Raw genomic sequence first — 22,314 nt, 5'->3', positions numbered from 1 at the left:
TCCTCAGGTCCTTACACTGGCTTCCAGTTACATTTAGAATAGATTTTAAAGTATTGTTACTGGTTTATAAATCACTTCATGGCTTAGGACTGAAATACATTACAGATATGCTAATTGAATATAAACCAAGCAGACTACTCAGATCATTAGGATCAGGTCAGTTAGAGATACCAAGGGTTCACTCAACAAGGTGCGTCAGCATTTAGTTATTACGCCACCTATAGGTGGAATCAGCTTCCAGAAGAGATCAAATGTGCTTCAACAGTAGACACTTTTAAATCAAGATTAAAAACACATCTGTTTAACTCTGCATTTACTGAATGAGCGCTGAGCTGCTTCACCCTGACTGTGCTGCTTCACCCTGACTGTGCTGCTTCACACTGACTGCACTTTTTATCCAAGTCACTTTTAAAATCACATTTATTTTCTTTAATTGTTATTTGTTTTTGTTATGATTTTATCGTGTTTCTTATTTTTCATATATATATATATATATATATATATATATATATATATATATATATATATATTCTCTTTTATAAACTGTTTTTTTAATTTCTATGTAAAGCACTTTGAATGACTATGAAATGTGCTATACAAATAAACTTACCTTTCCTAACCCTAACCCTAACCCCAACTAATTTATATTTATATTTATATTTGTTATTTATTGCCCTATATTAGAAACCTAATCCAAAATGCATGAAATTACCTAATTATTTCTGCAGATGGTGCCATTTGACTGTGGGCTGCGCCTAATTTCTCATGCACAGAGAGGATTCTGGGTCTTGTAAAAAGAGCAGAATTAAAGGTGAATATCTCAGCAACCGTTCGAGCTATCGACATGCTGGGTTTTTTTTTGTTGTTTTTTTTTGCCGTGTTCAGTATGATCTCTTCTCTCAGAAGACATCAAAATAAAATAAAATTTGAAAATTTGAAATTTCTACCATCCTTGTCAATAGGTTTCAGATAGACATAGTTTCAGCTTGATCCATGGAAATTCGAGGTGGGGGGCAGCTACGTTAGTAGAAGCCTGATTGTTTCCTGAAACTATTCCATCGGTGACAGCCTGGGATTAACGTAGGGAAACTTTAGAAAGAAAGAAAGAAAGAAAGAAAGGAAAAGAGAAATAACAAGTAAAATCTTTTTTTTTAATTAGAGAATGAATTGGCCAAAGAGAACAAAAATATTTTTAAAAAAAAAGGGAGGAGAAAGAACTCGAGGGGGCAAAATGAAGAAATAAAGTGAAATATGTGGTGGAAAGAGGAAAAAAAGAAGTTAAATTATATAAAAACAAGATGCAACCAAGATAAAAAATGTCATGAGGAAATTAAGAAAGAAGAAAATAAATTATAGAAAAATAGATCAACTACACAAAAAAGAAGATTCCTTTAATGTTTAAAGGGAATTTAATAAAGATTTTAAAAGTGTTTAGTGAAAAGGGTTTGAAAAGAAGAGACTTTTAAAGGAATATAAATAAATCAAGATCACAACTGTGAGTCAATCATCTGTGGAGAAACAAATCTGAGATCCAATTAAAGAGGTAAAAATATTGTCTAAACATCTGTAACACATGGATGTGTATTTGTGTAATCAGTGTGATGATGTGATGATATCTCTGTGTTGTGTGTAGATGCTGAAGGATTTGACTTTGGATTGTAAAAGATGTTAAAGTGTGAAGTTGTAGCTGAGAGGATAAAAGGATGTGATCAGTCACAGTTATTGTTAAGGATCTTCTACATCTGAATATGAATGATTCAGCTCCCAAACTGCTGGAAATGTGGGACGTGTTCTAACGCTTCACCACCATAACTGCTTTATCCTGGAAAAAAGGTCTGAGGAGAGACTCCTGTCCTACACCAGACCTGGTGAGTTTATTACCCTTAATGCTGAAAAACACAACAGGACAGAATTACAGACACATTTAAACACATTACTTATGAACAACAGAAGCATAAATACACACATTAGATGTGACATTTTACAGCACACAGTGAATATTACACAATATCATACAGTAAATAGACAGAAAGTCAGTAACTCACTGTAGTGTCTCCAGTTTACAGCGTGGATCCTTCAGTAGATCAGAAAGCAGCTTCTTTCCTGATTCTCCTGTATTATTACAGGACAGATCCAGTTTTCTCAGGTGTGATGAGGAGTTTGACCTTAGAGCTGAAGCCAGAGCAGCACAACCTTCATCTGTAATACTGCATAAAGGCATCCTGCAAGAAAGAAAACCTTCTCACACTTAACACACTCAGTTTTAGTATTGAAAACATGAACTACAAAAAATCTTTATATACAGTACATTTACTCTCCATCTAACACACACAACAATAACAATATATCAGATCACTACAATTACAGTTACCACAGAGGAGAACTGGATGTTGTAGTGTTTATTAAAACTGTGTGTGTGTGTGTGTGTGTGTGTGTGTGTGTGTGTGTGTGTGTGTGTGTACCTCAGTATCTCCAGTGTACATTGTGGACTCTTCAGCCCATCAGAGAGCAGCTTCACTCCTGAATCCTGCAGTTTATTGTTACTCAGGTCCAGTTCTCTCAGACTGAAGGAGTTTGAGCTGAGAACTGAGGACAGAACTCTACAGCTTTCCTCTGTCAGATTACACCCACACAGCCTGGAAGAGAAATGATGAAGTGTTTGATTTATAGTGAAATGAGATGTTACCATCAGTGAGAAATAAAGTGTCCACCTGAACACAATGAGCTGGGATACAGGTTAGAAATCTGGGTGTAATAGTCGACTCTGACCTCAGCTTTGTTCCTCACATCAATAATATCTCTAAAGTCACATTTTATCATTTGAGAAACACTGAAATAATTTGTCCATTTTAATGTAAAGAAGAAACAGAAAAACGTTTTCTACATTCAATCATTCCAAGTAGATTAGATTAATGTAACGCTCTTTTATGTATTTCACATAAAACCCTTTATACATTACAGTTAGTAACCAAATCACTTCTATTGTACAGGAACTGTACTGGTTACCTGTGACATCCACAATCATTTTAATATCATCTCAAATATTTATTTATCATCAACAAATGCTGACTTCCTTAAGGTGAATTTTAATAAGAAGAAGCTTCAGTCAAACTGCTTTTAGTGTCGCTGCTCCCAGGATGTGGATCTCACTCTCAGTGTTTATCCATCAGTCACCTTCACTAAATACATTTACAAAGCAGCTTAAACGCAGTGTGTGTGTGTGTGTGTGTGTGTGTGTGTGTGTGTGTGTGTACCTCAGTATCTCCAGTGTACAGTGTGGATTCTTCAGTCCATTAGAGAGCAGCTTCACTCCTGAATCCTGCAGTTTATTGTCACCCAGGTCCAGTTCTCTCAGACTGGAGGAGTTTGAGCTGAGAACTGAGGACAGAACTCTACAGCTTTCCTCTGTCAGATTACACCCACACAGCCTGGAAGAGAAATGAAGTGTTTGATTTATAGTGAAATGTGGTGTTTCCATCAGTGAGAAATAAAGTGTCCACCTGAACACAAGGTTCTAATATAAGGATAAAATCTAACATGAACATCTGTGTATAAACTTGGACTGCTCTTGGACAGATCCATGTGTCTCAGCTCATATGAGACTGAGATGTATTTAACTTTCTGTAAGAAGATAATAACAGAGACGTCACTCTGAGCAAACACGTCTCTTTATTTCTAGCAGAGAGATGTTCATATAGTGTGTTCAGCAGCTCTGGGGAAAGTATTTTTGCTCCCATTGAACAACAGAAACAGGTCTATAAAATGGTAGCAGCTCCATGAGGACAGATAACACCAGAGACATGAATTTATTGACCTCACTGTAAGTAGTAGTAGTAGTACTAGTAGTGTGTGTGTGTGTGTGTGTGTGTGTGTGTGTGTGTGTGTGTGTGTTTAGGAGTGTTTACACAGGGAATTCTCTTTTTTGGGAAACGCCTGAGCTGACAGAAGATTTAGAGCTCACTGTTAGAGCTATTTAGAGACCAGTGTGATGTTTCTGGAGGATAAAAGCTGGTTTATTAATTACTTCTGTTTGTCATGACATCTTTATTTAAATGCTGTACAACACTTTAGTATGACTAGAGAATTAGTGTGTTATTAAATATGTGTGTAATGTACACTGATCTACACACTGGGGAAATAAATATACTTTGTTCTGATGTGAGAAGTGATGTAGATCTTTCAGTATTTTCACAGAGACAGTAAAACTGTTGGTGGTGTTTTTTAATAACCTTCACACACAGAGACACATCCCATAATACCCTCAATACACAGATCTAATAAATAAGTGTTTTTCTATATGGTGTGAATGAGCTTTGTTTCTGATGGTGATATTTATCACTATTGACCCTGTTTTTGCTCTTTGGATTATTGCTTCTTCAGGTTTGTGGATGTGATTTGTTCTCCTCATGGACTGTTTGTTACACTTATTTCAGACTCCTGTTTTTTGACCCGGCCTTTACTTACTGATTTTGGATTGTTTGTCTTATCTTTTCTTCATTACAACTTCTTCACATGGATTTTGCCGACTCGTCATTACAGTGTTCATGATCACCTGGGTACAGTGTAGATCTCTTTTTCTCTCCTTCCAACCGTTTTCTTTCCCTTCACCACATTCACACCTAATTCACCTTTCCTGTAAACTGGTTCCACATTTTGGTCTTCAGCTGCTGTTACATTAATAAGTCACAATAACTCCCATTGACCTTTTATAGAGTTTTAGTGTCACTAAACACAAATGTTCTGTGCTGTGCAGCATTTGCTCAGGGTTTTAAATGATCTGTAACTAAGTTCCAGTTCTGATCACATTTCCATTCTTGTTCTTCTTGACCTGAGTGACAGCTTTTGATTCTGTAGACCAGGATGTTCTTCTACACAGACTTGAACACTGGGTCGGTCTCTCAGGACCAGTACTAAACTGGTTCACATCATACTTGTGTGCTAGACAGTTTTGTGGTCAATTGTGAAGTCACTCATCAAGACAACAAAAGAAAAGAAATTTCATTTGGAGTTCCATAAAGATCTATCTTACATGACTCTTGTTCGACTCAAACACATGAAATCAGTTTTTATAGCTATGTAGATGACACACAAGTTTATATATCAGTGTCACTGTGTAAACAATAGCTAATTAACAAACTGATTACATGCTTGAATGAAATATCTGACTGGATGTCACAGAACTTTCTACAGTTAAACCAGGATAAAATGGAGATATTAATTATAGGAGATAAAGAAAAAAGAGAAAACTTATTGAAAAACGAGCTGGGATACAGGTTAGAAATCTGGGAGTAATAGTCGACTCTGACCTCAGCTTTGTTCCTCACATCAATAATATCTCTAAATTCACATTTTATCATTTGAGGAACACTGAAAGAATTTGTCCATTTTAATGTAAAGAAGAAACAGAAAAACTTTTTCTACATTCAATCATTCCAAGTAGATTAGATTAATGTAATGCTCTTTTATGTATTTCACATAAACTCCTTTATACATTACAGTTAGTAACCAAATCACTCCTATTGTACAGGAACTGTACTGGTTACCTGTGACATCCACAATTATTTTAATATCATCTCAAATATTTATTTATCATCAACAAATGCTGACTTCCTTAAGGTGAATTTTAATAAGAAGAAGCTTCAGTCAAACTGCTTTTAGTGTCGCTGCTCCCAGGATGTGGATCTCACTCTCAGTGTTTATCCATCAGTCACCTTCACTAAATACATTTACAAAACAGCTTAAACACTGTGTGTGTGTGTGTGTGTGTGTACCTCAGTATCTCCAGCGTACAGTGTGGATTCTTCAGTCCATCAGAGAGCAGCTTCACTCCTGAATCCTGCAGTTTATTGTAACTCACGTCCAGTTCTCTCAGACTGGAGGAGTTTGAGCTGAGAACTGAGGACAGAACTCTACAGCTTTCCTCTGTCAGTTTACAGAAACACAGCCTGGAGGAGAAATGATGAAATATCAGAACACTGATCTCAAACACACAAACAGCCATAATCCAGCTAAAGTTGAAGATGTAACAGAAATGTCAGTGTGTTTGTGTCACAGGGACGTCTTTCTGCTCTCCACAATTTCTCAGCTACAATTTATTATAAGACCATTAGGTGGAGTGTTCACATACGTCCAAACACATCCAAACTAAAGAGAAAGATTATATTTTTAAACCTTCTAAACGATTCTTGATCATGATTTGTATTTTTTATAAAATATAGATGTGTAAAAATCTCTCATCGATCATAAACAATGTAAATAAAGGATATTAGAAAGAACATTGTACTGTTTACTACAGATGTCACTGTTACTATTTCAACACAACTTAGTGAATCCTCCTTTCTCCACAGAGTAAATGGGATCATGTCTTTCATGCCTCCACAACTGAGAAGTGAACGTGGGGTTTTCTTCTCAAATCTGAGCTCCTTCCCTGTTTACAGAGTGACGTCACATCAGCACGACTGCACACAGCATCAGAAATAAACAAAGTCAAACGTCCAGGTGATACTGAAAACCCCTATTCAAGGTATCCAAGAAGGAGTCAGGCAGGAAGTAAGTCTCTATCTCCTTTGGAGCAGCTTACCTCATGGTGGTTTGGGCCTTTGTACCCTGGTTGAGGAACTTAATGGTTCTAGACTCAATCGTAAGTAGCTGACCATTATAATTAGTGTGTAAATATTAAGGTGTTTGTGGCACATGGTTATGGTTTTGCTTATATGAATGTTTTGTTTACAGAGGGTCTGTGTTTGGAGCATGCTGGATTTAATACTAGCTTAAACATCTGAGAAGTCACTAAAGCAACTCATCGTCGTAATCACACACTAGATTTAATAATATCACACAGAATAGATGTCACTGATATAGATATCATACCTCAAAGTGACGACATCACAGACTATTATCTCATAATGTACACACTACCTATAGAACAGACTAACTGTGTCTCACCACGTTAACGACTCAGTAGAACTATTATTCCGACCACCAAAGACAGATTCACAAATAACCTGCCTCATCTGTCTGGACTTCTTACTGTACCCTTAAACACAAACGACCTAGATGTAATGACTTACAGCATAGATGCTATATTCACTAGCACATTAGACACTGTTGCCCCAGTCAGATTACAGAAGGTTAGAGATAAAACACCTGCCCCGTGGTATAATAGTCATACTCACACCCTCAAGAGAGAAACCCGTAACCTCGAGCGAAAGTGGAGAAAAACTAAATTAGAGGTTTTTAGAATTGCGTATAAGGACAGTATGTCCAGATATAGACAGGCTCTAAAAGCTGCTAGGGCTCTGAGCACCTGAGCAAACTCATAGAAAATAACCAGAACAATCCCAGGTTTTTATTTAGCACAGTGGCTAGTTTAACAAAAAAACAGAAATCTGAACACACTATTCCATCACAGTTCAGTAGTGAGGACTTTATGAAATTCTTCACTGATAAAATCGAAAGCATCAGGAATAAAATAGGTGACGCTCAACATATGAGAGCAACTCACCTAAGACTCACCTAAGGCTCTAGACACACAGCTACAGTGCTTCACAAGTACAGGACAGGAAGAGTTAGATAAACTTATTACCACATCTAAATCAACAACTTGTTCACTAGACCCCATTCCAACTAAATTACGAAAAGAAGTGTTACATAAAGCTGGTAAGCCTATTCTTAATATTATTAACTCCTCATTATCTTTAGGTCACGTCCCTAAATCCTTCAAGTTGGCAGTTATTAGGCCACTCATTAAGAAACCTAATTTAGATCCAAATGAACTATCAAATTACAGACCTATTTCACATCTTACGTTTATGTCTAAAATACTAGAAAATGTTGTCTTGGTTCAACTGAGCTCCTTCTTACAGGAGAACAACATCCTTGAAGAGTTTCAGTCAGGTTTCAGGCCCCATCATAGCACAGAAACTGCACTTGTTAAAGTTACAAATGACTTGTTCTTAGCTTCGGACCAAGACTGTATGTTGACCTTAGTTCTGCATTTGACACTATAGATCACAACATTCTTCTAGATCGCTTACAAAATTACACAGGTATTAATGGACAGGCTTTAAGTTGGTTTAAATCCTACCTGTCTGATCGATACCATTTTGTAGAATTAAATGGTGAATTCTCCAGTTTATTACCAGTTAATCATGGGGTCCCTCAAGGATTAGTTCTAGGACCTCTGCTTTTCTCGATATACATGCTTCCATTAGGGAACATCATTAGAAGACATGGGATTCCTAGGGTTAGGGTTAGAAATGCTGTCCATATAAGTAATGAACAGGACCGGTGACAAAGGGCAGCCCTGCCGGAGTCCAACATGCACCAGGAACAAGTCTGACTTACTGCCGGCAATGCAAACCAAACTCCTGCTCCGGTCATATAGGGACCGGACAGCCCTTAACAGAGGGCCTCGGACTCCATACTCCCAGAGCACCCCCCACAGGTCACCACGAGGGACACAGTCGAAAGCCTTCTCCAGATCCACAAAACACATGTGAACTTGTTGGGCAAACTCCCATGAACCCTCCAGCAATCTGGCAAGGGTATAGAGATGGTACAGTGTTACACGACCGGGATGAAACCCGCATTGTTCCTCCTGAATCCGAGGTTCGACTATCGGCCGAATTCTCCTTTCCAGTACCCTGGCATAGACTTTTCCGGGGAGGCTGAGGAGTGTGATCCCCTATAGTTGGAACACACCCTCCGGTCCTCCTTCTTAAACAGAGGGACCACCACCGCAGTCTGCCACTCCAGAGGCACTGTCCTCAACCAAGACATCCCCACAACATCCAGAGACTTGAGGTACTCAGGGCTGATCTCATCCACCCCCGGTGCCTTGCCACTGAGGAGCTTCTCAACTACCTCAGTGACCTCAGCTTGGGGAATCAACGAGTCCACAACTGAGCCCCCACCCTCTGCTTCCTCAGTGGAAGACATGTCGGTGGGGTTGAGGAGAACCTTGAAGTATTCCTTCCACCGTCCGAGGATGTCCCCAGTCGAAGTCAGCAGATTCCCACTCCCACTGTAAACAGTGTGGGCAGGGCACTGCTTCCCCCTCCTGAGGCGGCAGACGGTTTGCCAGAATTTCTTCGAAGCCAACCGATAGTTCTTCTCCATGGCCTCACCGAACTCCTCCCAGACCCGAGTTTTTGCCTCCTTAACCAACTTTGCTTAAGCTCGCTTGGCCCTTCGGTACCTATCAGCTGCCTCCGAGGTCCCCCGAGCCAACCAGGCTCGATAGGACTCCTTCTTCAGCTTGACGGCATCCCTTACTTCCGGGGTCCACCACCGGGTTCGGGGATTGCCACCACGACAGGCACCGGAGACCTTACGGCCACAGCTCCGAGCGGCCGGGTCGACAATGGAGGTGGAGAACATGGTCCACTCGGACTCAATGTCTCCAACCTCCCTTGGGATCTCGTTGAAGCTCTGCCAGTGGTGGGAGTTGGAGATCTCTCTGACCGGAGACTCTGTCAAACATTCCCAGCAGACCCTCACAGTACGTTTGGGTATGCCAAGTCTGTCCAACTTCCTCCCAGGCCATCGGATCCAACTCACCAGCAGGTGGTGATCAGTTGACAGCTCCGCCCCTCTCTTTACCCGAGTGTCCAAGACATACGGCCGGAGATCAGATGAAACAACCACAAAGTCGATCATCGACTTCCGACCTAGGGTGTCCTGGTGCCATGTGTACTGATGGACACCCTTATGCTTGAACATGGTGTTCATTATGGACAAACTGTGACTAGCACAGAAGTCCAATAACAGAACACCACTTGGGTTCAGGTCGGGGGGGCCGTTCCTCCCAATCACACCCCTCCAGGTGTCACTGTCACTGCCCACGTGAGCGTTGAAGTCCCCCAGTAGAACGACGGAGTCCCCGGTCGGAGCACTTTCCAGCACCCCTTCCAGACACACCAAGAAGGTCGGGTACTCTACACTGCCATTTGTCCCGTAAGCACAAATAACCGTGAGAGACCTATCCCCGACCTGAAGGCGCAGGGAAACGACCCTCTCGTTCACTGGGGTGAACTCCAACACATGGTTGCTGAGCTGGGGGGCTATGAGCAAGCCCTATGAGCAAGCCTCTCCCCATGGGCAACTCCAGAGTAGTAGAGAGGCCAGCCTCTCTCTATCTCGGAGTTGGATTTGGATCTGTGTGTGGAGGTGAGCCCAACTATATCTAGTCGGTATCTCTCAACCTCCCACAACAGCTCAGGCTCCTTCCCCCCCAGCAAGGTGACATTCCATGTCCCTAGTGCCAGATTCCATGTCTGGGGATTGGGTCGCCGAGGCCCCCGCCTTCGACTGCCACCGAATCCACATTGCACCAGCCCCTTACGGTTTCTCCTGCAGGTGGTGTGCTTGATCGGCCCCACGTCGCTCTTTCTGGCTGAGCCCGGCCGGGCCCCGTGGGGCAAGACCCGGCCACCAGGTGCTCGCATGTGAGCCCCAACCCCGGGCCTGGCTTCAGGGCGGGGCCCCGGTTGCGCCTTACCGGGCGACGTCACAGACCTTGATTTAACTTTTCTCATAAGGGGTTTTTTGAACCGCTCTTTGTCTGGCCTGTCACCCAGGACCTGTTTGCCTTGGGAGACCCTACCAGGGGCAAAAAGCCCCAGACAACGGATCATTCAGGCACGCAAACCCCTCCACCACAATAAGATGGCGGTTCAAGGAGGGGTAGACATTCGTTTGTTAAATCTAAAACACGGACTATACACATAGCAGGAAATCTAACCCACCTTGTAGGTAAAAATCTAACACAACACTACTGTGTGTTACACTAAAGGATTTGTGTAGGTGGGCTTCAGGTGGCTATAAGTGACATGGTAGAATGTACTGTACCAATGTGTAATATTTTATCAGTACATAATGATGAACAGAGAACAAAACCAGTCTGTTATTAATGTTGTACAACAAAAATATAGATTCACTACAGCTGCTTATAAATACAAACACAGTCCACAGCTTAATGTCTCCAAAATCCACAAAAAGATTCCAAAGAACGAAAACAGACGTCTTTTCAACAGTAACGGTGATAAACCTGACCGACCGTCACGTGCAACCGTCTTTGTGTTCACCGTCTGTTTTTACCACATCCACCATCTTCTGATGCAGTGAACCAGACAAAAAACTGTGTCTATAATTCAACCACAACAGATTAACAAACAACACGATCCAAGAACAAGAATGTGATCATTAACAGTTTGGTGTCTTTGTCGAGCTCCAAGTAGAACAAAACAGGACTTTTTAATAGCGGTCATGACACTACACTCACCTGTGACACATTATTCATCCTTTCTCTTTTTACCTGCTTGCACACTTAAGCAAAGAACAAAGAACCCCATCAAAATAAAAGTTTCATATAAAACGTCACATTTAAACTCCATCCTCTACAAACAGGTCAGTGTTGGAGAAAGAAAATCTTCATCACACATCTGAGTTCGCTGCCTAGCTTGTTTCTAACATAATAAGAAGATAAAGCTGAACATTTTCCCACTTCGTCTGTCCAATGTGTTGAGGTTCAAAATGATGACTGATGTTTTATTTACCACAAGCTCAGTCCTTGGTAAAGTTTAGGAGACTTTTGTTTTTCCTTCGTATTGGGTTAAATTTATAAAAAGCATTTATGTTTTATTTTTATTAGAAAGAACAATTGAGGAAAAAAGCCATGACAGAGTGAATCTCCCCACAACACTGTCACACTCAACAAAAGATGAGGAACTTTAACATAAAGAGATACTTGAAGGACATTAGAGTGTTTTTGTAAAGATTGAAGCACCTGCCTCGCCCTCCGGTCGCCACCAGAGGGAACCCCCCGAGTACTAGCAGTTTCCTAACTGCATCTCCCATAATCCTCTCACCAGGACTGATTACACCGGCTCCTGCTGCCAATCACCCACTTCCTATATAGCTGCACTTGAATTTGACCTCATTGCGAAGTCTCGATTTGCTACAGCTGTCAGTCTGAGTGTTTTCTGTCCTGTGTTTACCCGGTTTGTCACTTTGTTCTGTTTTACCTGTCTGTCATTTGTTTGCTGCCTGCCCTGACCTACTGCCTGTTCTTTGATTACGATTTCTGCCTTCTCTATGTTGTTGTTTGCCAATGTTGATCTTTGTCTGTTGTCTACAAGTGAGTTAATAAAGCTTGCATATGGATCCTCTGCATCACGACCCATCATTACAGAAGACTTTGCCTTCTACCGATCCAGCAGCTATTTCTCAACTCGCGACGGAGCTATCCCCCCCAGCCCAGCAGGTTGCTGGCCACCACCAACATTTAACTCAGCTCACCTCGCTCATGGGGGAACTCGTCGAGCGCTGCGGCGCCGAGCCCAATGCCGCCGGTGTCGTCCCTTGCACCCGCCTACGTGATCTCCTCAGCCACTAACCCACCGGACAAGTTCAATGGAGATCCGGAGAAATGCAAGGGCTTCCTGATGCAGTGCTCGCTCTTTGTCACACAACAACCCTCTCTCTACCCCACCGACGCCAGCCGAATAGCCTTCGTATGCACACTCCTTACCGGAAAGGCTTTAGAGTGGGCCACCGCGGTATGGAAGGAGGATGGGACCGCGTTTCCTTTCTTCAGTCACTTCCTCACCCAGCTGTGCAGCGTGTTTGAGCACCCCGCTGGAGGAGAGAGCGCAGAGGAGCGATTACTGAATATTTCTCAGAGAGATCGCACCGCGGCAGATTATGCCCTCGCCTTTCGCACCCTTGCGGCTCAGGCAGGCTGGGAGGAGAGACCCCTCAAGCTTCTTTACTGCAAGGGATTGAACCATGAGCTACAGACCGGACTCGCCTGTCGTGACGAGGTGAGGGACCTGTCTACATCACCAACTCTGCCTGTACTATGGTGAACACTGACATCTGCTGGCTACTTGTCTCAACAGACCACCCAACAAACGAAACACTCTGGTGAGTTTGAACGTCTTCTCCTCTTGTTCTCAGAACTGCACTCAGTTCGACGTATGGCTAAAGGTGCAGGGAAGAGATTAATCTTGTGGCTCTCGTTGACTTCGGTGCTGCGGGCAATTTTATTTCGGAGGAGTCCGTTAAACGGAACGCAATTCCACTGGCCGATTGTATTCCCCTCTTGGCAGTGGAGGCGATAGATGGCCGACCTCTCGGAAAAGGGCGCATAAGATTTAGCACCAAGGACGTCAAATTACAAGTAGGCACGCAACACAGCGAGCTTATCCGGTTCCATGTCGTAACCTCTCCTCATCATTCTCTCATCTTTTTTTTTTACGGCATTTAGCAGACACCCTTATCCAGAGTGACTTACAACTGAGGGTTAAGGGCCTTGCTCAGGGGCCCAGCAGTGGCAGCTTGGTGGACCTGGGGTTCGAACCCATGACCTTCCGATCAGTAGCCCAACACCTTAACCTCTGAGATACCACTGAGTTACCACATCTTAGGACTGCCCTGGCTGAAACGTCACAATCCGGTCATCTCATGGAGAGAGCCACGAATCATTAACTGGGATGAAGCCTGCTCTCAACACTACCAGCCCACTAAAACACGCCTCCAAATTAACTCCGCGATTACCACTCCTGTTGTTCCTGGCCTCCCTGTTGAATATCACAACCTCACAGAAGCCTTCAGCGAGGTCAAAGCCAGCGAGCTTCCACCACATCGAGACGGAGGGCTTTGACCATGCATTGACTCAACAAAAGAAGACTACCGCACTTTGAACGAGATCACCGTGAAGTTTCGCTACCCTCTCCCCCTCATGCCTTCGGACCTAGAACAACTTTGCAAAGCCAAGTACTTCACGAGGCTGGATCTGCGCAGCGATAATAACCTCATCCGCATAAGAGAGGGAGATGAATGGAAAACCGCCTTTTCTACCCATTCTGGAAACTATGAATATTTGGTCATGCCAGTTGGCCTTTCTAACAATCCGTCTGTGTTAGGGTGGGGGCCAGGGGTGTTTTTGTCATGATTGAAGCACCTCCAGTTGTCATGAGCCCCCCTCTCTACAGGCAATCAAGGACGTGTGAATATTCTAATGTAGCCACCCCCATTTTTAGCTGTTGTAATGCAATTCCAGGGCACAACCAGAAGATGGGGCTTTGCTCACAAACACTTTCTGACCTTGACTTTACAGGTCAGAGACAACATTTTTTAAGAGTATAGAAGCAGTTTTCTCTTTCACCTTTTACCTGTCCAGCAGGAAGATAGTAGGAAGGACCTGAAACATTGATGTCATTATCACACACTGGAGAGAGACAGACAGACAGATGGATGTTGTATTTGGTGACACTGTGGGTTTTGAACTTGTGCAAATTAAAGTCAGTTTTTATTATATATATATATATATATATATATATATATATATATATATATATATATATATATATATATATTAAAACATGCATCACCAAGCATAACAACACTGCGCTATTAGAGACATCAGTTTTAATAGGAATCCTCAGATTTGCAGGAGGTGAATACCAGAGTTTGCAGATTGACCTACAGTATCTGTCTGTGAGATGTGAGGGGAGAGAACACCACTATGTTATGCTTACTAGGGGAGCAGAGCTGGGTGTTATCAGAAATGTTCTCACCATCCTACTTCTACTGTTCTGTCTTCTGGGAGAATGATGTGCCTTTCAGAAAACTTCACCTGGGTGGCTGAGAATCTTCACAGACATATTATGCTTAATTTTAAAAAAATGATTTTGGATCATTTATTACCATCAAGCATTCTTAAAAATTACAACATAGCCTGTAACAATTTGTTCACAAACTACAACCAGGGCCAGGAGCTTCTAAAGAGAATTTAGTCTTTAGAGACTAAATTCTTCACATACTGTTCAGAACAGCCAGTAACAACAATAATGTCTTACTGCCCCAACAAGGGAAAAACTTTATTCTCATGAGCACTTTGCACAAAAATGCTGAAAGCAGCACATGCGAGAACCAGTCAATATTATATTGTGGTTGGCTGTTGTGTTCATTTTTGGTTTAAAAACAATGCTCAAATAAATTTACTTTCATTCGTCTTGATTTTAATCACCAGGTCAATTTGACAGACTCGTTTCCCAGCACTGTGACTTTCTACATGTATTGTAGAAAGATGTGGCTCACCGTAATGAATAGTTCCCATCACTACGTTGTAGAAGTTACGATTGTTACATCTATATGTTAATGGCCTGGCATTGATACAATAGACAAGCCAGGCATTTGTCTGTGACTTAAACAAAGTAACTGCAAGAAAAATCTTGTGCTTTGTATTAATCATTTGTTGATTATGTAAAACTTTCTACTTGTTGCTGTAAATTTAAGTTGGTTATATCAACATATATCAAATTAAGCTATGCAATATCGACCCATTTTTTATGAGTTATAAACATTCATCTGAAATATCCTATAAGTTATGCAGTAAATAGCATTTAGTGGCCCCTTGGAATTTATTGGCTCACAATGACTGCTCTGTGCCCTATGAATGCTGAATGAATTCTTCAAGAATTGCTGATAATAATAGAGCATTTCTGAAAGTAGCTGAAACAGTAAAAATAGCTGAAAGTGTCTGATACATTAAAACTATAGCTGAAAACACCTGAGATGAAATACAAGTAGAAATAGTTGAATTTCAAAATAAAGAGTAATTAAATAAGTATTGAAAAAGCAGTCATCAAGTAAATGGTAGCTGACTTAATTCTAACAATATAAATTGAAAAAAGCCCTAAAATCGAAGACCATAAAAGATATTACAAAACTGAGCAGAGGGTTTATAGTGTACTGTTATGACTACAAAAAATAAAGTGTAAAGTGAAAAATCAAGGGAGTGCAGTAGAGACCATGCAAGGATTTTAAATATCATAAAAATATGAATTTTTATAGATATTTATCTCCATGACAATGTCTCCCTCTCTCTCTCTGCTGCAATTTGTTTACATTTAATTTAGAGATCAAATTGTTGTGTACTATATTGTTGTGTTTGCCGGATCTTTGCCTGTTGTTTACGAGTGAGTTAATAAAGTTTGCATATGGATCCTCTGCGTTGTGACCCATCATTACAGTTTTAATATTTACTTTTTATATTTTCTATCCATATTGATCCCATTTTGTCAGTCTGATGTTTTTCTTAAATGTCAGTGACAGTTTTGTTAAATGTCACTTTCAAAATAAACAGAAAAGAAAAAGTCTTTCACTGGTGTTTAGTTCAGAAATGTCTTTAGTTCTTAAATGCATGCAGTTATTTTGTATAGATTTTTTTTTTTTTTAGAGAACACTAAATTTTTCATGATTCATATATAAAAGCTATGCGAAGATTTTGTCCATGTGGCCCAGCCCTCAGTTCAGATATAACATTCATTCATTCATTCATTCATTCATTCATCTTCTACCGCTTATCCGAACTTCTCGGGTCACCGGGAGCCTGTGCCTATCTCAGGCATCATCGGGCATCGAGGCAGGATACACCCTGGACGGAGTGCCATCCCATCACAGGGCACACACACACTCTCATTCACTCACACACACACACACACACACACACACACACTATGGACAATTTTCCAGAGATGCCAATCAACCTACCATGCATGTCTTTGGACCGGGGGAGGAAACCGGAGTACCCGGAGGAAACCCCCGAGGCACGGGGAGAACATGCAAACTCCACACACACAAGGTGGAGGTGGGAATCGAACCCCCAACCCTGGAGGTGTGAGGCGAACGTGCTAACCACTAAGCCACCGTGCCCCCTTCAGATATAACATGTTAGTGTAAAAAGTGACACAATCTTCTGTAAAAGTACCAGAGGTTTGTGTAAAGATGATTAGAGGAACTATTAACACACATTAATCCAAACAGTGCAGTTCAGTGTTACATTAAAATAATAAACCATGCAGTAATACAGTTATAAATAAAAATACTCACACAGCTTTTCTGGAGGCTTTGACCACTGGCAGAAGCCTCAGAAGACATTCATCTGATCGGTCATATTCAGTCAAATTAAACACATCCAGCTCCTGTTCTGAGGTCAGTAACACAAACACCAGAGCTGACCACTGAGCTGGAGAGAGTCTGGTTCCTCTGAGACTGTCACCTTCTCTGTTCAGGTAAGTTTGTACTTCCTGCACTAGAGAATGATCATTCAGTTCATTCAGACAGTGGAACAGATTGATGGATTTTTCTGGAGATGCATTCTTCCTGATCTTCTCCTTGATGTACTTCACGGTTTCCTGTTTGCTGTGAGATCTGCTTCCTGTCTGTGGCATTAAGTCTCGTAAAAGTGTTTGATTGGTCTCCAGTGAGAGACCCAGAAGGAAGCGGAGGAACAGGTCCAGGTGTCCATTCTCACTCTGTAAGGCCTTGTCCACTGCACTCCTGAGGAGATCAGACAGGTTTGACTTCCTGATGAAATTAAAAGGTCCAGTGCTTTTCCCTACACGCACATTTGTGTTTGTTGAAATAAAGCAGAAAAATACATATAAAGCAGCCAGAAACTCCTGAACACTCAGATGTAGGAAGCTGAACACCTTCCCCAGGTGAAGCCCAAACTCCTTTCTGAAGATCTGGGTACACACTCCTGAGTACACTGACACTTCTCTGACATCAATGCCACACTCTCTCAGGTCTTCCTCATAGAAGATCAGGTTTCCTTTCTCCAGCTGGTGCAAAGCCAGTTTTCCCAGTGCCATGATACTCTCTCTGGTCTGCTGAGGATCAGGGTCACTTTTCTGATGGTACTTTTGGTCCTTGTGTTTGATCTGAAAGATCAGGAAGTGAGTGTACATTTGAGTCAGAGTCTTGGGGATCTCTCCACCCTCTGCTTCACCCAACATTCTCTCTAGAACACTGGCTGAGATCCAGCAGAAGACTGGGATGTGGCACATGATGTAGAGGCTTCTTGAAGACTTCAGGTGAGTGATGATGTTATCAGCCAGGCTCTGATCACTGATCCTCTTCCTGAAGTACTCCTCTTTCTGAGGATCACTGAAGCCTCGTACCTCTGTTACCTGGTCTACACACTCAGGAGGGATCTGATTGGCTGCTCCTGGTCTTGTGGTTATCCAGAGGCGAGCAGAGGGAAGCAGATTCCCCTTGATGAGGTTCGTCAGCAGCACATCCACTGAGGCTGACTCTGTCACATCACACAATCTCTCATTCTTCTGGAAATTTAGAGGAAGTCGACACTCATCCAGACCATCAAAGATCAACACCACTTTGTAGGAGTCACAGTCTATTGATTCTAGTTCTCTTATTTCTGGGAAAAAGTGATGAAGAAGTTTCATCAGACTGAGATTTTGCTGCTTCATCAGATTCAGCTCTCTAAAGGGAAGTGGGAACATGAAGGTGACGTCCTGATTTACTTCTCCTTCAGCCCAGTCCAGGATAAACTTCTGCACAGAGACTGTTTTTCCAATTCCAGCAACTCCATTCGTCAGCACAGTTCTGATGGACTCGTCTTTAAAGAGCTCATTACATTTGATGGGTTTCTCCTGTGTTGCTGGTCTCCTGGACACTGTCTCAATCTGTCTCACCTCATGTTCATTATTCACGTCTCCACTCCAACCCTCTGTGATGTAGAGCTCAGTGTAGATCTCATTCAGAAGTGCTGAGCTTCCATGCTGTGAGATTCCTTCATTAATTCTGTTAAACTTCTCTCTCAGATTGGACTTCAACTTTGTCTGACACACAGAGTTGAGTTCTAATAAACAAAGTAATATCTAGTTTAGTAATAAATAGTTTTAGTGCAAAATCGTACAAACGCTGCTATTAATTCCTGACTGATGGACTAAATATTATTGAAGCTGGACCATGAACAGATACAACATGATATTAAAATTAAATGTAAAACTAAAAGTCTTCATATCTAAAACTATTTCCTCTCTCTAAAGTGAAGCTGATGGAATAAAGTCATGACTCAGAGCTCTTACTGTTGTGCAGTGTGTTAGCGAGATCTGTGTGGTTCATGTTCTTCAGGACGTGCAGTGTGATCTTCAGCGCTCCGTCTCTGACACTGTGCAGATCCTCCTCATCCTCCACCTCCCTCTCAATGCATGCTGGGTAATCTGGACTCAGGAGCTTCCTAAACCTCTTCAGCTCATTCTTTATCAAAGTGATGACTTTGTGTTCCAGCTCCTGGTTAGAAACACACAGGAACAGATCTAAATATTATCATGTTACAGTGGGAAATATTAACATTATCATGTTACACTATTATACACTAAATATTATCATGTTACAGTGAGAGAGGCTTTTATTTTATCACAAGAAGAAAAGTCTATTTTTATTATCACATTTAAAACTCATACAACTGATTACCCATAATGCTGCTGCACATCAAGACATGACAAGGGATCACAACACACACATTATACACTTTAAACACAACACACATTACACACTTTAAACACAACACACACATTACACTAAACACAACACACACATTACACACTTTAAACACAACACACACATTACACACATTACACACTTTAAAAACAACACACACATTACACACTTTAAACACAACACACACATTACACACTTTAAACACAACACACACATTACACACTTTAACAACAACACACACATTACACACTTTAAACACAACACACACACCTTGAATATAGAGTCCAGCTGATTTGTGCTGATGTTTGATTTTTGTGGTCTGTGAACAAACAAACCCCATCATGTAATATGGACTATATGTATTCATAGCTGCACAAATCACACACTAATAAATACACACAGATATTTAACACTATCCTCTTAACACAATACACTGATTTCAGGATTTCCTAACTGACACCAACATGTTTAGAAACAAATGTTTGAATAAATGAATAAAATCTTTATATAGTCATTAATGTCCCAGGTGTAAATGTTCTTCTGTAGCACCACAGACCCTCCAGCTAAGGGACTGCAGACTGAACTGAACTCTTAAAGCACTTTTCCTCACTGCCAGTCCGAGAGCTGCAGCACTGCACAGTTTAGTGTTTTACTGCTTCAACACCTGATAAAGCTCATGAAGGGCTTCATAATGAGACGAGTGAGTTTGATCAGGTGGAACACTGATGTAAAACACCTCACTATACTGACCTCACATCAGTACTGTCTCTGTCTCTGAATTTAAGTGGAGGATTCATTGACTGGTCACTCTTCATGGACACACAGCTGGGTTCTGGTGAGTCTGATCTCTTTCCCTCCATCATTCTAGAACAGAAATATCAGCAATAATTAATGCTCAGTACTGTTAAACAATGTGTTCATCATTAAACACCAATAATTCCATCTTTTTAATTCAGATCTAGTCTGTACACTTATTCAAACAGGAGACAGGCTTCATAAGTCAGGAATTACACTGATATCCTGAGTCCCAATCACAGCTAACTGACTCAGCTGGGTCTTAAAGCCTGTAGAGTTCACTGACACAAAGCTCTGCTGCTCTTATGCTCCACATTACACCGTCCTTTTTACTCTTCTCTCAGTGAATGATTTGTCTAAACTGTTCTTAGATCAGATCAGTGATATATTCACTGCTATTAAACACCTTAAAGCAAAGTTGAGTTCCTCTGTTAACTAGTGAGTGTTTAGAGATACAGATGTGTTCCCATGAGACGGTGTGTATTTATTACTGGTGAATGTAAAAGTAAGTCACCTCTCGTCTTTCTTTAAGTCCTGTTTCCCAGGCACACTCATGTTGGAGGTCATGTCTCCTTCTCCAGATTACAGCAGGACACACGTTTACTTCACTCCAACATCGGTGTGTTAAATTAAACCCTGAATCAGCACAGAGTTCACTTACAGGAAATAGTCACGCTATCAAGTTATAAAACAACCTGTGTACATTAAAGCTTCAGTACAAACCCACAAAACTCTTCTGTATCTAGTGTCACTTCAGTGTGTTTATATATTAGAGCTTTAGATACTCACTGTGGTTTTACTCCTCAAATCTTTTACTGTTCACTCGTCACAAAATGGAGCTGCTGACTTTCACACTGATTTTTTACCGACACTGGTCTAACTGGTTTGTCTGGTTTATGATGGTGATGAGTGTGTGTGTTTGTGTGTGAAGGCAATGGCCATAAGGCGGCTTTAAACTCATCCTTGGCTGGTCTTTAAAATACGACAGAAAGTCTGCCTTGATTAAAGAAAAGGGAGGAGAGAAGGATCGGTCTTTCACACAGAAAGGGAGGCAGACCTCAAAACCTGCACAGCATGAATATTATCACCCACAGGCCATGGCTAATCATAAAGTAATTGCAATGAGGCATACTCATGAAAGAGGAAATTTACGACATGGCCTCAAACAGGAAAACCGGCATGACACATTCCTCCATAAAACATACAAATCGCCCCACAAGACAAACACTTTACTAAATCTGAAGAGAAAAGGAGTAATGTTTATGTTCATCTAGAGAAATGGAACAAAATGACTGCATGTTTGTGTGTGTCTATGCAAAGAGCTTTTGGCATTTGAGAATCTACTGTATCTCTAAAATCCAGCTGCTGGCTCAAGTTTAAGGACTTTTCTTTGTTTTTTTTAATAATGAATAGGTATTCTTTTCCCATTCTGGATACATCTATAATCAATTTATTTCTTAAACAAATAATGTGTGTGCTTAATTTGTTAGAAATGATTTTGTTTTCTTTTCCAGAGACTTTTATATTATTTCGATTTGTTAATGCATTTAAAAAAGATAAGGTGTGAAACTCTTTTTAAAAAAAAAACTATGCAGTAAAGTACATTTTTTTTACTAGTATTTTCAACTGTGCTGTGCTGAGACACGTTATATGAAAAAGCAAGATCTTAAAAGTTTCTTCAGAAAGTTGAACCTGTCTGATCTCCTCAGGAAGCCAACCATGTCTGATCACCTCAGGAAGCCAACCATGTCTGATCTCCTCAGGAGTGCAGTGTACAAGGCCTTACAGAGTGAGAATGGACACCTGGACCTGTTCCTCCGCTTCCTTCTGGGTCTCTCACTGGAGACCAATCAAACTCTTTTACGAGACTTAATGCCACAGACAGGAAGCAGATCTCACAGCAAACAGGAAACAGTGAAGTACATCAAGGAGAAGATCAGGAAGAATCCATCTCCAGAGAAATCCATCAATCTGTTTCACTGTCTGAATGAACTGAATGATGATTCTCTAGTGCAGGAAGTACAAACTTACCTGAACAGAGAATGTCTCAGTCGTCTCAGAGACACCAGTCTCTCTCCTGCTCAGTGTCAGCTCTGGTGTTTGTGTTACTGACCTCAGAACAGGAGCTGGATGTGTTTAATTTGAGTAAATATGATCCATCACATGAAGGTCTCCTGAAGCTGCTGCCAGTGGTCAAAGCCT

At 41.3% G+C, this 22,314-nt stretch overlaps 1 protein-coding gene across 1 annotated transcript; it reads right to left on the bottom strand.

Annotated features, from left to right (window-relative positions):
- Window positions 1-716: 716 nt before the first annotated feature.
- LOC125145659 (NACHT, LRR and PYD domains-containing protein 14-like) lies at window positions 717-20,177 on the bottom strand. Its single transcript, XM_047819290.1, has 8 exons — window positions 20,068-20,177; window positions 19,588-19,636; window positions 18,903-19,107; window positions 16,900-18,673; window positions 5,772-5,945; window positions 2,046-2,222; window positions 1,859-1,889; window positions 717-755 (listed from the first exon to the last, which is right to left on the bottom strand). The coding sequence occupies exons 1-8, from the start codon at window positions 20,175-20,177 to the stop codon at window positions 717-719; spliced, it is 2,559 nt and encodes an 852-aa protein (XP_047675246.1).
- Window positions 20,178-22,314: the final 2,137 nt, after the last annotated feature.

The sequence above is a fragment of the Tachysurus fulvidraco genome, chromosome 10 (assembly GCF_022655615.1).
Source record: "Tachysurus fulvidraco isolate hzauxx_2018 chromosome 10, HZAU_PFXX_2.0, whole genome shotgun sequence".
NCBI classification, from domain to species: Eukaryota; Metazoa; Chordata; class Actinopteri; order Siluriformes; family Bagridae; genus Tachysurus; species Tachysurus fulvidraco.
This window is presented reverse-complemented; position numbering and strand designations above follow the sequence as displayed.

Excerpts from the sequence above, each read along its gene's own strand:
- LOC125145659 (XM_047819290.1), bottom strand. The coding sequence starts at position 20,177 with ATGGAGGGAAAGAGATCAGACTCACCAGAACCCAGCTGTGTGTCCATG. Across the intron at positions 18,674-18,902 it reads CGCTAACACACTGCACAACA|AACTCAACTCTGTGTGTCAG; the intron begins GTAAGAGCTCTG and ends TTTGTTTATTAG. Across the intron at positions 756-1,858 it reads ATAAACTCACCAGGTCTGGT|GCGCAGCCCACAGTCAAATG; the intron begins GTAGGACAGGAG and ends ATGAGAAATTAG.